The sequence below is a fragment of the Hordeum vulgare genome, chromosome 6H (assembly GCF_904849725.1).
Source record: "Hordeum vulgare subsp. vulgare chromosome 6H, MorexV3_pseudomolecules_assembly, whole genome shotgun sequence".
NCBI lineage: Eukaryota > Viridiplantae > Streptophyta > Magnoliopsida > Poales > Poaceae > Hordeum > Hordeum vulgare.
In genome coordinates, this window is record NC_058523.1 from 554,844,549 (window position 1) to 554,858,457 (window position 13,909).

At 44.2% G+C, this 13,909-nt stretch overlaps 1 protein-coding gene across 1 annotated transcript; it reads right to left on the bottom strand.

Moving 5' to 3' along the window:
- Positions 1–8,618: 8,618 nt before the first annotated feature.
- Positions 8,619–11,764, bottom strand: LOC123405881. Its single transcript, XM_045099404.1, has 4 exons — positions 11,735–11,764; positions 10,732–11,586; positions 10,252–10,626; positions 8,619–8,792 (listed from the first exon to the last, which is right to left on the bottom strand). The coding sequence occupies exons 1-4, from the start codon at positions 11,762–11,764 to the stop codon at positions 8,619–8,621; spliced, it is 1,434 nt and encodes a 477-aa protein (XP_044955339.1).
- Positions 11,765–13,909: the final 2,145 nt, after the last annotated feature.

The following is a 13,909-nucleotide window of genomic DNA, read 5'->3' on the forward strand; positions in this document are numbered from 1 at the left end:
CTGCGCCATGGGCTGAGTGGGGAGGCACACCAGCCCAACTAGGGGCTGGTTCCCACCCCCACTTAGCCCATCTTACCTCTTGGGGTCGCAGCCCCCCTTCGGTGGTCCCCCGGGACCACCTCCGGTGGTCCCGGTGGTCCCGGTACGTTACCGGTGATGCCCGAAACACTTCCGGTGTCCGAAACCATCCGTCCTATATATCAATCTTTACCTCCGGACCATTCCGGAGCTCCTCGTGATGTCCGGGATCTCATCCGGGACTCCGAACAACTTTCGGTAATCTCGTATAACAATTCCCTATAACCCTAGCGTCATCGAACCTTAAGTGTGTAGACCCTACGGGTTCGGGAGACAGGCAGACATGACCGAGACACCTCTCTGGCCAATAACCATCAGCGGGATCTGGATACCCATGGTGGCTCCCACTAGCTCCACGATGATCTCATCGGATGAACCACGATGTCAAGGATTCAATCAATCCCGTATACGATTCCCTTTGTCTGTCGGTATAGAACTTGCCCGAGATTCGATCGTCGGTATACCTATACCTTGTTCAATCTCGTCGCCGGTAAGTCTCTTTACTCGTTCCGTAGCACGTCATCGTGTGACTAACTCCTTAGTCACATTGAGCTCATGATGATGTTCTACCGAGTGGGCCCAGAGATACCTCTCCGTCACACGGAGTGACAAATCCCGATCTCGATTCGTGCCAACCCAACAGACACTTTCGGAGGTACCCGTAGTGCACCTTTATAGTCACCCAGTTACGTTGTGACGTTTGATACACCCAAAGCACTCCTACGGTATCCGGGAGTTGCACAATCTCACGGTCGAAGGAAAAGATACTTGACATTAGAAAAGCATTAGCATACGAACAATACGATCTAGTGCTAGGCTTAGGATTGGGTCTTGTCCACCACATCATTCTCCCAATGATGTGATCCCGTTATCAATGACATCCAATGTCCATGATCAGGAAACCATGATCATCTATTGACTAACGAGCTAGCTAACTAGAGGCTTGCTAGGGACACATTGTGATCTATTCATTCACACATGTATTAGTGTTTCTTGTTAATACAATTATAGCATGAACGATAGACGATTATCATGAACAAGGAAATATGATAATAACCATTTTATTATTGCCTCTAGGGCATATTTCCAACAGGTGATCCCGACGGAACGCAGCTGGCGTGACAGTACGATGAGGAGAACGATCGCCTGAAGGTGAACTACCCAGAAGACTGAGGCGTGGTCGTGATCATGGGCAAGCAGGCAGGGTAGCATAGTCATTTCCCTTGTTTTGTAGTCCGTTGCGGAACTACCTTGTTTGGATGCGTGATGTAACTCTGATATATTTATGAGATGACAGTTGAATCCCTTATTGTCATTCCTCTATTATTTGTATGTGCTATGTTACCATGTTTGTGAAATGCTTAGATGTGTTTCTTTCCAATTCGGGGCCTCGTTCCCCAAATCGGAAAGGACCGCATCTTAGTCATTACACTGTGAGGGCCCCTAGACCAGTTCAATGGCAGCCACCAGTCTAGAACAACACAAAACTAAATGTGGATGTGGCAGTCTTGTCGAGAGGAAGGTATGTAGCAGTGGGGGCAATATGGAGAGATGCCACACGACTATTTCTGCGAGCTTCTGCCCTAGTCTTCCGTTACATTGCCGACCCGCAATTTCTGAAAGCTTTGGCACTAACGGAGGCGCTAGCCTTGTGAGATGATTTATATCTAAGATGTATTGAGGTGGCGCGACCGCCCGAGACTGCAAGGTGGTGGTAAACCACATCCAAAAGGAAAACACGTCAAGCTGTGGAGCAATCATTCATTCTTCGACTTCTGATTTTTGTAAATTTAGTCATGAATTTATGAGCTCAAATTTCGAGGCTTGCAATTTAGGGAAACATGCACTCTCTCTTACAGGTGGCCGCCATATGTGGATTGGTCAGCCGGAGATCTTCAGTTCGTCCATGTAAACATTGTGATGACTTAATAAAAGTTTCGCGAGATTGTCTTAAAAATATAAAAAAATTCAATGTATATATATTTAAATATTTATTTATTTTTTGAAATATTTAGCGACATTTAAATTTCTAGTGTGGACTGGTAAAAGGTTTACCGTATGCAATGTATATTAAATAAAATTTCAACATACTAACTTTTTTATTTAGTGTGTATTCAGAAAAATCTTCAACCTATTTAAAAAAGGTTAGTGTGTATTTGAAATAAAATCTTTACCATACATGAAAAATATTAAGTGCATATTTGGAAAATGTTCAACATTTATTAGAGTAATTTTTATAATACAGAAAACTATAGAAAGAGGAAAAAACCTAGAAGAAAACCAGAAGAAGAGCTAAGCCTGAAAGAGAAAACAAAAAAACAAAAGGAAAAAAATCTATAAAATGTACTACTGCATAGATTTTCTTTCTTACTCCCTCCTTTTCTAAATATAAGTCTCTAAGAAATTTCACTAAAGAACTACAGACGTAACAAAATGAGTGAATCTATATTTTAAAATATGTCTATATACATCCGTATGTAGTTTCTTAGTAAAAAGCTTTAAAAAGACTTACATTTAGGAATGGAGGGAAGTACTCCCTCCGTTCCTAAATATAAGTCTTTGTAGAGATTTCACTAGTGGACTACATACGGATGTATATAGACATACTTTAGAGTGTAGATTCAATCATTTTGCTCCGTATGTAGACCTTTAGTGAAATCGCTTAAAAGACTTATATTTAGGAACGGAGGAAGTAGAACATAGCACTAAGCACACATTTTTCTCGGGAGTACCACTCCATACAGTTTTTTTAGGGAGTACTGCTGCATACTACATGAGCAAAAATGCTACACGTACGGACGTTTTCCAGGCTAATTACGGGCTCCTTCCATTTAATTAAACCAGACCCCCTGATTTCAGGTGTGTGGGGCCCAAACCTATCCCTTAGTCCAATCACTGTTTGACACATTGAGTCCACCCCGTATTACCTTGTAAAGTTTCGTCGATGTAGCATTGGGATCTCGTAGTCATACATTTAGCGAGCACGGAGGTGCGGTAAGCCTGGCCCATACGAGTATGTTCTGGGTGGCTCTCTTTTCAGTCATGCTGGGTGTTTTTCATAAAACAAAAGTTACGCTGGGCTGGACAATAACAAAAATGAAAAACAACAAACAAAGAAAAAGCAACAAACAAGTGCTTAAAAAATCAACTTAGATAATGTCACGTTATATATGATGAGGTATTATTTCACATCTAGATATGACATAGACAAATCCTTTTATTTTCTACTTCTGTAATTATGTTCTTGTAGGGTTGGACAATTTTAACACATGGACTTTGACCTTCTCACAAAAGGAAACTAGGTGACTTAAAATACCTTTTTTTACCAGTTCCATGAATATGTCAGGACGGAACAGCGGTAGGGTTGTCGTGGTGGCATGAAAGGGTGTCTATGTATTTTTGCATGAAAAAATATGTATTTTTGCATGAAAAAATGTATTTTTGCATGCATATATATTTTAGCTGACAAAACACCCCACACATGTCCGGATGGCCCGATCGAGTCTGGTTGCTCGCCTAGTCCATCCCCACGAGACAAAGTTGTGCGGGAGCCATGGCCCTTGGACCAATGTGGGGGAAATATCCAGTGCACCAACCCACCTTGTGCTACCTGTGCACCCAATTAAAAAAAACCAATTTATCAATATAAAAAAAGTATGAACAAAAAGTACGATTTAGTAGCAACATGAATCCATCATACTACAAAATTTGAGAATTGAGATCCAAACTCAAAACAAAGTATTAGATTCTTTTTGGCAAATTCACCGATGATTTGAAAAAACGGGCTGAATTCAAGGCCCGCAGTAGCTACTATTCACAACATGATTTGTCTTTTTTGTTTATACATATGTATATTGAAGTTGAACCTAAAATTTTATAGAACGCTAGAGATGGGTTGTAGTTACACCCTCTCATTTTTTTTCATTGTTTATGAAGTGAGATACGAAGATCCGTGCACCGGTAGCATCAAAATCACTGATGCACCAGACACGTCCCCGTGCCACCCTATTCCTCGAAAGCAAGGGCATGAGCTGGGGAAGGTTTAGTGCTAGGAAGGTTGGCACTTGGATTGCGCATGCGAGGCTTTGGGTACGGTGGGCATGTCGTCCTTTTGTGAGCCCTAGCTTCAACCTTTAGTCGACCACAACTTAATGCTTCGTCAAGTGGTGGAGCGATCGACCGGGCTGGACACCTCGTTTGTTCGTCTGAACTAGAGTTGAATTGACTAGAAAGTATCCCTTTGACAACCACGGGCGTGTTTGGTTGGTTGCATCATTTTAGACACTTTGCACACTTGTCCCACTATGTCCTAGCTGAGCATATGCAAGCAAAAAATCATCATCTGCATGTTGATTGGTTGCCTGCATATACTCTTTCTGCATCGTAGCGATGCCTCTTCGCTTCGTGTTTAGTTGCTTCCATTGTATGTGGTCACACTAGTGCATGTTGTTTGGGTGCATAGGAGTATAGAGTTGTACTCACCTTGTAACCTACTTGGTTAGCTTACCCATTATTACTACACCTTACAAAGGATCACACCAAGCACACCAGCATCACAACACTGCAATGGCGATGAACTGGACGAAGATGATGAAGTTCTTCAGCCCGAATGGACGACCCACCTTGGCAACCTCAACCTTGTTGCATCCCTGCTCTCGCACATACTTGGAGTAAGTATCTTCTACCGCGTGCCTAGTCTTAAACCCTGTGTGACTGTTATCGCTATACCCTAAAACTTGTTGGCTGCAAGCTTCCAATGAACTCTAAACCACTGGAACCGTCCCTTCAAACACCACTTACCACTTGCCCTAGCAGTGCAAATGAGCAATAAGTTGAAGCAACAAGCATTGGAACACACAAACAACAAGCAATGAAGCACAGAAGCAATGGAGCAGAAGAGCATTAGTAAGTATGCATGATCATACCGCATAGCAAGTTCAACCTACCACTACGTTGGTGTCATCCTACCATCACATACAAAAGAGGGTGCAATCCTACCACCGCAAGTTCGTGATCACAGTGAGGGGTTAGTATAAATCATCTCACCAAAATATATAGACAACAAGATTGTTTCAAGCCCTAACTACACAAAATATACGTCGTCATCGTCGAGGACTATGCACACTGTCACCATCGCCAGAAACATCACTAGTAGCAGTGCTTGCCCAGCCAGGTCTCAGCCAGAGGACCCTGTGAGCCTCTCCCATGGCAACGAACCCAACACCCTCGACTTTGTTGTCAAGCAGGTGGCTGAGAGCCACCATCAGAGCTTCTAGGCTGAAGCCACCTTGGTCCATGATGGTGCTTTAGAGCTCAGGGTGGAATTTGAGTGTCTTTCTCTCCCCGATGGCAATGTGCACCTCTTTCACTGCCCGAGTCATGCTGCTGGATACGCCGAGCTCCTCCTCCATGAAGCATGCCCGCTTCCTCTTCCTATCAACCATAGGAACATGCTCACTATCCTTCTAAGGGGCATCAAATGTTGATGGTGTCTAACTCCTGGGTGTCAAGATAGTCGGGCATCGGGGGCATCAGTGAGCCGATCAGATAACTAGACACTAGTGCAGAAATGGCCTTGCTGGCATGAACACCCCACTCCACCAATATGAGCCAGTGTTAGAAAGTAGTGGTGGCGTTGGAGCTGATGCGAGCAGTATATTACATGTTGATAGCGTCCATGTGGCCAACGTCAACTATACATCTATACTACCTTTGTCATGCATTGTTGTTAACGCCAGCAATTTGATTTTTGGATAATAAAAAACACTACTTTAGAAACTAAGAGTTTAAACTTCACAAAAGGTACTGATCAATTAAACATACTCATAAATTTAATAAGAGTTTAAAACTTAGTACTGATCAACTAAACATACTCATAAACATCAAAGTTTAAGACTTCACAAAAGGTACTGAAATAATTAAACTACTCTTCATGAAGGATTATCCTCAGCTAGAGAATCTTCTTCCAATTGCTCTTTCCGTCACTTTTGAAGTGAGCAACTTCTGTGTAGCTTAGTCCTCTCTGTCCTGGGTAGTTTCTTTCTCCTGCTTCAGCTTACCCCTCTCCTCCATCAAGTTATCACTGTGCTCCCTTAGTTTTTTTCTTAACGAGGCCATCAACACCCTCTGTGAGCAGTCTATCCCTTTTATTCTTTACATATATATTGTGTTCTTCCTGTTTTTTATGAGCCACTGTGAATGCTCTAGGCGCTCCTTATTCCACTTGTGCACGTCGTACACTGATTCGTTGTTGCTTGTAGAATTCTCCATATGTCCTGTTTCAAATTATGTACACAAGCAAATTAAAACTTGTAGTAGCGATTATAAATCAACTACTACGTAAACATTGCAAGATTGATACATATGAACATATCTTAGAATTCATATGAACTTCACCATCTTAATTAGAATGAATAATTTAAAAATAGCATGCATTCCACGTGTCTCTCGACATTTTTAGATTGTACTGTATATAAGAAACATATATACTTGATAATATTCACATGCAGAATTTTGAAAGCTCATATGTGTACTACATAAGACCACATAGACTTACTAGGCACTATGAATTACAGTAAAATTTATAAGTGTGCTCTTTTGAATAGATTGTCATCCATTCTAAAAAAAAAAATTCAATTTCTTACAACATTGGATAAATAGCTCAAGAGATATGACTGATCTATGTTGTCCAAAGTGATTAGCTATTATTCTACACAATTCCTACCAAGTTGTACATACGTTTTTACTTAACATAAGACTACTAATCCTGCATACAAAGAGATGCACACAACAACAAACTTCAATCAAACCAAATTTGCATCTTGGGCTTCTTTAACTAGTCTATTCTAGGTGGTTCATTGAATGCCGTAGGATGCGGTGAATAGCATATTCAGATATCTTGGGCTACCGCTTTGCCTAAAGAAACCCTCGGCAGCCCAACTTCAATACATGGTGGAACACCCTGGCCCCGTGCTTACTTGCCAAAGAGTGGTCGCCTCATACTTTGCTCGATTCCAATCCATGCAATGCTAGCGCTAGGCATCTCAGCTACTCTCTTGTTGGAATAACTCATGTACTATTTTGAAGCCCGTGTATGTACGATTTGCTCTCTTTTGTGTTGTGGTCGTGCTGAATACAGTATGCATATTTTTTTTAAATTTTTTTCTCTATTTCATCTACAAGAGCAAAGTCGTTGTCTTGATCCCTCCTGAAGATGGTCGGCGGAAGATGACGATGACGATGGCAGATTCTGAAGCATGCGCATGCGGTGCTTCCGACTCACCGTTGGGCGACTTGGTGTTGGTGCAGGTACATCAACAAACTTGTAGGTGTAGGGACACAGATCACTAGAAAGGTGGTTCAAGGTTAATTCATATATTTATTTTGTCAGGCTTTGTTGAACAATTTAAATGCTTGCCTTCAGTTGATAGACCGAACACGAGCAATCAGTCGCTTCCTCTATGTGACGCGTGTTCTTTGTGTGCCTCCTTTTACAATATTTTATGCAACATCATGTCTGTTGTAAAACTGTCTTTCGCAACAGCGTTCATATTACAAGAAAATGATGACGAAAAAAAGCTGCAAATATTTTTCTGCAGCATCATCCGTGGTGCCAAATTTTCTTCCGCAATAACACCCATGTTATGAAAATAGTGAATAATTTTTACAATATCACCTATATTGCAAAAGGTTTCTGAACCATAAATTTTGATGCAAAGGATTCTGCAACACTATATTGTACAAAGATCCACGGTCGAGGTGTAGCGCAGCCATGTGCATCCTTGTATGCAGGTGCTGAGGGATTCAACCTCTTTTTCAAAAATAAATTCCTAACAGAGTGTTATTAGCACTGCCTAGCCAGTGTGAGAAATGAGAAAAAAGCATCAAAACAGTGCCAATATATAAAACAGTGACAATTGACACCAACATATTTAAAAACACAAGGACTATTAGAAAGGTCCTCCAAAAAATAAGCGGGCTGCTACGCGTCCACTGACGGATGTTTTGTAAACATCCGCCACCTAGACGACCGTCGGATCTATGCGCGCAGCCGTCCGATCCGCGTGCGGGGGGCTCCGGTCGGGCGTCCAATAATTCCTGAAACGACGGTCGAGTTGCGGAAACAACCACTTTGAAAATAAAAACTTTGGACCCAATAATTTCTGAAAGAATAGCCGAGTTCTAGAAACAATCATTTTGTTGCAGAATTTTTGTCTTCGTCTTTGTGCAACATAGATACTGTTGCGACAGATTTTTTTTGGAACAAAGGTCAGCTTGCAGAAATTTTTGCAACCGTTCGTGGTGCGGCTGGTGGTGTGGGGAGGGCCGACCGACATCATGGGCAAGTGGCTCGCGGCGCAGGGGGGGGGGGAGGGAAGGGCCGGTCGTCATCGGGGGACTCGTCGCAAACGGGCGGAGGAGAGCGGGACAGAGCGGATTCGGCGGCGTGGGGAGCGGATCTGGCAGCATGGGGCAATGACCGGCGACGGCTGAGCTCCTTGGGGGGCGGCCAGGACCGGAAACGGAGAAAGAACAAGAGGTTAGAGAGAGAAGAAGAAAAGAAAGGGGGAAGGAAGAAGGACATGGCGCGACGGGTACATCGACCTGGCGAGGACCGACGGCGGCGGCGGTTCACCGGACTCCGGCAGGCTAGTCACCGGCAGCAGAGGAGACACGGCGAGGAACTTGGAGTGCTCTAGCTTCAGCCCCAGTTCCTGAAACAACGCTCCAGTTTCAGAAAACGGTCGCGCCCAGGTTGCTCGCGTCCGGGCACTATTCCGTCCGTCATATGGAGACGAGATCAACGGACGAGGAGGCGACGGATAAATCAACAGGATTAAACGGTGGGAGTGAAAACTTTTCCAAAAAATAACACCTTTAAAAAAGAAAGGATGCGCAAACGTCGTCATTGTGGCCAGATCGAACCACCACAGGCTGGATAGTGGGTGCACCCTGAAGATCAAGTCCGAGCAAACTCCAAACAATATATTTAACAGGATAATGACGCAACTACACCATCACTGGAAGATCAGCCACCCAGGTACTCGAGAACTCAGGGCAGAGCTACGACTAGGCCAACATGGGCCATGCAGGGAGCATCGGGTATTATTGCAAGAGACGGGCAAGAAAAAAAAATGAGTGTGACGATCAGATCAAATCGAACAGTTATGTGTGTGAATTGGACGGCTTCTTAGGCGACTGATGGAGCTCCCCACAAGCCCGAGTGCCCCGAGGGAGCACCGCGTCATCACCTCTCTGCCGACGTTCGTGCCGACCGAGTTGGGATCGATGCACCGCAGCACGGGGAGTAGGCCCCCGATGCCTGACCTCTGCACATGCATTTTCTTCTTCCAGCAATCTTGATATTGTTAGCAAGGTTTCACTCTGCTGTTTTCGGAATCTCCATGACAGATGGTGATATAGATCTCATAGATAAAAGTTCATAGAAAAATAGTACATCATTATTCATACTGAATATTTCTGTATTCGACGTAAGCATTTACTACACGAGCACAAGATAAAAGAACAGTTAGTACAAGCAAACACACAAACATGCATATATGTTCTTATTTTGTTCTTGCTGTTCTTGCAAAACACTCCGGTTATAAATTATATAATAGCGTTTCCCAACGAAATGGTAAGCGAGGTAACCTTCATACAATCTACTACTAAATTAAGGAATGTTACAAACTTCGGTGCAGGAGAAACACATAGCACACACCAAATAGCTAATACATTCAAGAACTCCTTCCAGCCTCAAAGTGGATAGGTCACACCGATGCTAATAACAATTTATCGATTTATTTACACCTCAACATTATGATCGGAAGCATATAGAAGGCGGAGCCATCACCGGAGCCTATGTGATCTTCTTCCTGAACGAATCATTCTCCTCACTGGTAGGACGAACCCCGAGTCGATGAGGTAACTTGTCAATGCAGACCTTGCATCGACGATAGATCAATATAGACTTACATATAGAAGAAAATAATTAAAATAATAAAGCATGAGACTTACATCACGGCGGATCTTATGAGCGGAGGCCATTGACATCGCCCTAGCCCTTGCATTGATCATCTCTGTGATCTTCGTTTTGAATGATTCCACCTCCTCTCTGGTACCAAGACAACTCCAAGGACGAACCCCGAGACCTAAGAACTTGTCAACACAGACCTTGCACACCTTCCTGTGATGCAGAGTTACCTCCTTGATGTTTACGGCAGCTTGAACAACGCGTCTAACGTATCCCATGAAGTCGTCGTTGGACTGGAATCCGTAGATATTTAGCCTGCCCAGATTCTTGTGCTTGAAATCAGGAGTAGATGGCTCCCACTTCACATCCATGATATTGGGGTAACTTATTTGCGACTTCCTTTGGCACTTATGACCCCATACTGTGATGGAAAGCTCCTCAATAGATGGTGCAGCTTCGAGAAGGAACATGGTCCAAGCGATGTCAAATTCCTCAGGGAGATTGTCCAAATTCACAAGCCGTAGTTGGCCGAGCAGAGGAGCAAGAACTTTCGGGCATTCTGGTCGAATCCAAATCTGGGGCAGATGAAGGAAAGAAAATATTGAGGAGTGCAACGTTCGCATAAATTATTGGGAATATCCTCAAGTGAGAATTAATTAATTAGATCCTCCAGTGAGTACCTTTTCACTTTGAAAATCCAGATGGAGATCGCTTATCGGAGGAACCTTAGCAAGCAGCTTGCTTAGGTCGAGAGCCCTGTCTATAGTATATCCACGAGAGAGATCTAGGTTCGAGAGCCGAGGGACAAAACCCAGAGCTAGGGGGTAATGATCGTCATAGTGCCAATTTTTATAACTCATGCGTTGAAGGTTGGGAAGGCGGCCAAGCCTTATCTCTAAGAATTTCCCAGAGGTAATGTCAAGCTCGGCCAGTCGAGCATGGTGAACAGTCAACACCGATCTCTCCCCTGCGTCACACTGGAAGAAGCACAACGAGTCGAGCCGCGTGCAAGTGCCAAGAATGGTGGATACGTCGGACGGGCCAAACCTAAGGTTGTGCAGATGCAGCCGCGTGAGACCGGCGAATGCGGCCGGGCACTCGTTGATAAAATCGTTGAAGAGCTTCGCGAAGGAGAGGAGGTCGTCATGGCTGTATTCATTGTGCTGCCTCTTGGTAAGGATCTCGAACTCGGCGGCGTCGACCTTCTGCTTCTGCTTCGCCATGGCAAGGGCGACGAACCTGCCGATCCTGAGATGGTCGTCGCCTCTCATGATGAATCTGAGCTTGAGCGCGCGGATGGGGATGTGCGGGAACCTTGTGCTGAGGACCTTGTCGGTCATGTCGACCACCTGGCGGTTCTTCCAGCGTAGATCGCGGGCGCTGGGGACGATGACGATCTGCGAGAGCAAGGCGGGCAGCTTGAGCGTTTGCTTGGAGAGGACACAGGTCCTGACGGCGTCGAGCGTGCCCACCCTCTCCAGGATGTTGAGCAGCACGTCGTCGGGCAGCTTGATTAGCCTGTCGATTTTCGGCAGCTGGAAATTCGATTCAGCCAGGGAGGGCAATTAATAATAGATAGATGGATACGATGCATGACTCTACATGTATGCAGGCAAGAATTTGAGAAGAACAGAACACAAGTAAGTAAGTAAGTAAGTAAGTAAGTAAGTAACGAGGCCTTACATCACGGCGGTGGCGGCGAACGAACTTCATGGCGGTCCGATCTCAAGGAAGGACGAAGTAGCGGATGAGACGTACGGCTAGGCTCTTTACATCGCAACCCTGTTGAACTTCATGGTATGGTGGTCCGATCTCAAGGAACGAGGAAGTAGAGGATGACACGGCTAGGCTTACATCGGACTTGGAAATTGCATGGACGTTTATTTGGCAGCCTCCTCTGGCTTGAGCAATGAGGTTTCCTAATCCTATTAAACGTACATGGCCTGGTCTGCCCTTTTAACATTGTTTCACAACACGTGTACGGAGACATAAAATCATGGTATGTTCATTTTTATAATGTAGTTTAAACTGGATTCTTATTCCTTCTTTGTTTCAATCCAACTTTGTTTGTGAAACCGAAAAGATAACACCCATACGTGTGGGGTTTGCAAACTACCCACACGCATGGATCGCCGTCTGTTTGTTGTTGCACGAATCTTGATAACTGGTGTCTGAATTTCTTTGCCACGTAGGAAGGGGCTGGTGTGTGGGCGCTTATCAGTTCGTCCACACGACTATTTCACGCATGCAGAGCTCGCGGCTGCCAACCCGACGTGTGGTGGAACTGGCTTCGTGCCCACACGCCCGCATGCCTGTCAGTTGCCATGTCTTTTCAGTATTACATGACAACTGGGTGTAACTGTCGTCGCGCGCCCACACGCGTGTCAGTTGCCATGTTTTTTCCACTGTTACATGGCAACTAAGTGGACCTGCCGCCGCGCGCCCACACGCCTGCACGCTTGTCAGTTGCCATGTCTTTCTAGTGTTACATGGCAATGCAGTTGTTCAGACATGGCGACTGCAGTTGAGCAACCGTGGCAACTGTAGTTGTCCAGACATGACAACTGCAGTTAAACAAACAGTTGCCGCAGTTCAACAACCATGACAACTGTCACGCGGGGGCATCGCGGGACCGTGAGGTGTTAGGATAGATGTGTGGGTCAGGAGGCAGGAGGCCGAACGTGTGGGTGTTAGCTGTTTTGCCCATACGTAAACGTGTGGGTTGTTGCTCTCACACACCACACGAGGGTGTGGCAAGACTCCCTTAACGTCCACATGTGTTGGCAATATAAGGACCCTTGTGAAAAGGACTCGGATTTACAAAAGTTTATCAGAATTACAAAGCATTCCAAATATAATAAGAATTACATCGAAGTCCCTGGACCACCGAACGACAATTGCCGCCGCCAGAACGAGCCGTCAACACATTGCTATCCCTGCTCCATATCGGACTGAAATCCGTAGATAGTTAGTCTGGCCAGATTCTTGTGCTTGAAGTGAGGAGTAGATGGCTCCCACTTCACATCCATGCTACTCAAGTACTCCCTCCGTACCTAAATATAAGTCTTTTAAGATATTTTACTAGATGTCTACATACGAAGTAAAATGAATGAATCTATACTCTAAAGTATGTCTATATACATCCGTATGTAATCCATTAGTAAACCTCTAGAAAGACTTATATTTAGGAACGGAGGGAGTAACATATTTGCGACTTCATTTGGCACTTATGACCCCATACTATGATGGAAAGCTCTTGAAGGGATGGTACAACTTCGAGAAGGAACATCGCGTCCAAGCGATGTCACGATCCTCGGGATGATTGTCTAGATTCACAAGTCGTAGTTGGCCCAGCAAAGGAGCAACCACTTTTGGGCATTCTCGTCGAATCCGGATCTGAGACAGATGAAAGAAAGAATTTAATGAGTAGGACGTGCCTATAAATTATTAGGAACATCCTCAAGTGAGAATTAACTAACTAATTAATTAGACGATGCACGGTGATTTTAGTGAGTACCTTTTTACTTTGAAAACTAGACAATTCCCCACGCGTTGCTGCGGGAATTGGTTGCAATATGTTTGGATGAAATTTGGTTATATGAAACATGATTATTTGATATGATATAAGAAATTAAGGTGCAAGTATATTACTTATATTGTACTTGATCATTTGATAATTGTATAACAATTTTGGAATATAAATAGAATAATAAGTGTTTAAAGTTTCTTAGAATTCTCCATGTGGGTGCTTTCTTCCGTGAGAACAATTTGGGCTTGTGGAGTTCCTTTCTTCATGCACTGGGAGATTTATTTGCCGGTCCTCTCTTGATGAATGAATTGATGAAGGAGGAAACATAT

Excerpts from the sequence above, each read along its gene's own strand:
- LOC123405881 (XM_045099404.1), bottom strand. The coding sequence starts at position 11,764 with ATGAAGTTCGTTCGCCGCCACCGCCGTGAT. Across the intron at positions 11,587-11,734 it reads TTCGCCGCCACCGCCGTGAT|CTGCCGAAAATCGACAGGCT; the intron begins GTAAGGCCTCGT and ends TCGAATTTCCAG. Across the intron at positions 10,627-10,731 it reads TGGATTTTCAAAGTGAAAAG|ATTTGGATTCGACCAGAATG; the intron begins GTACTCACTGGA and ends CATCTGCCCCAG.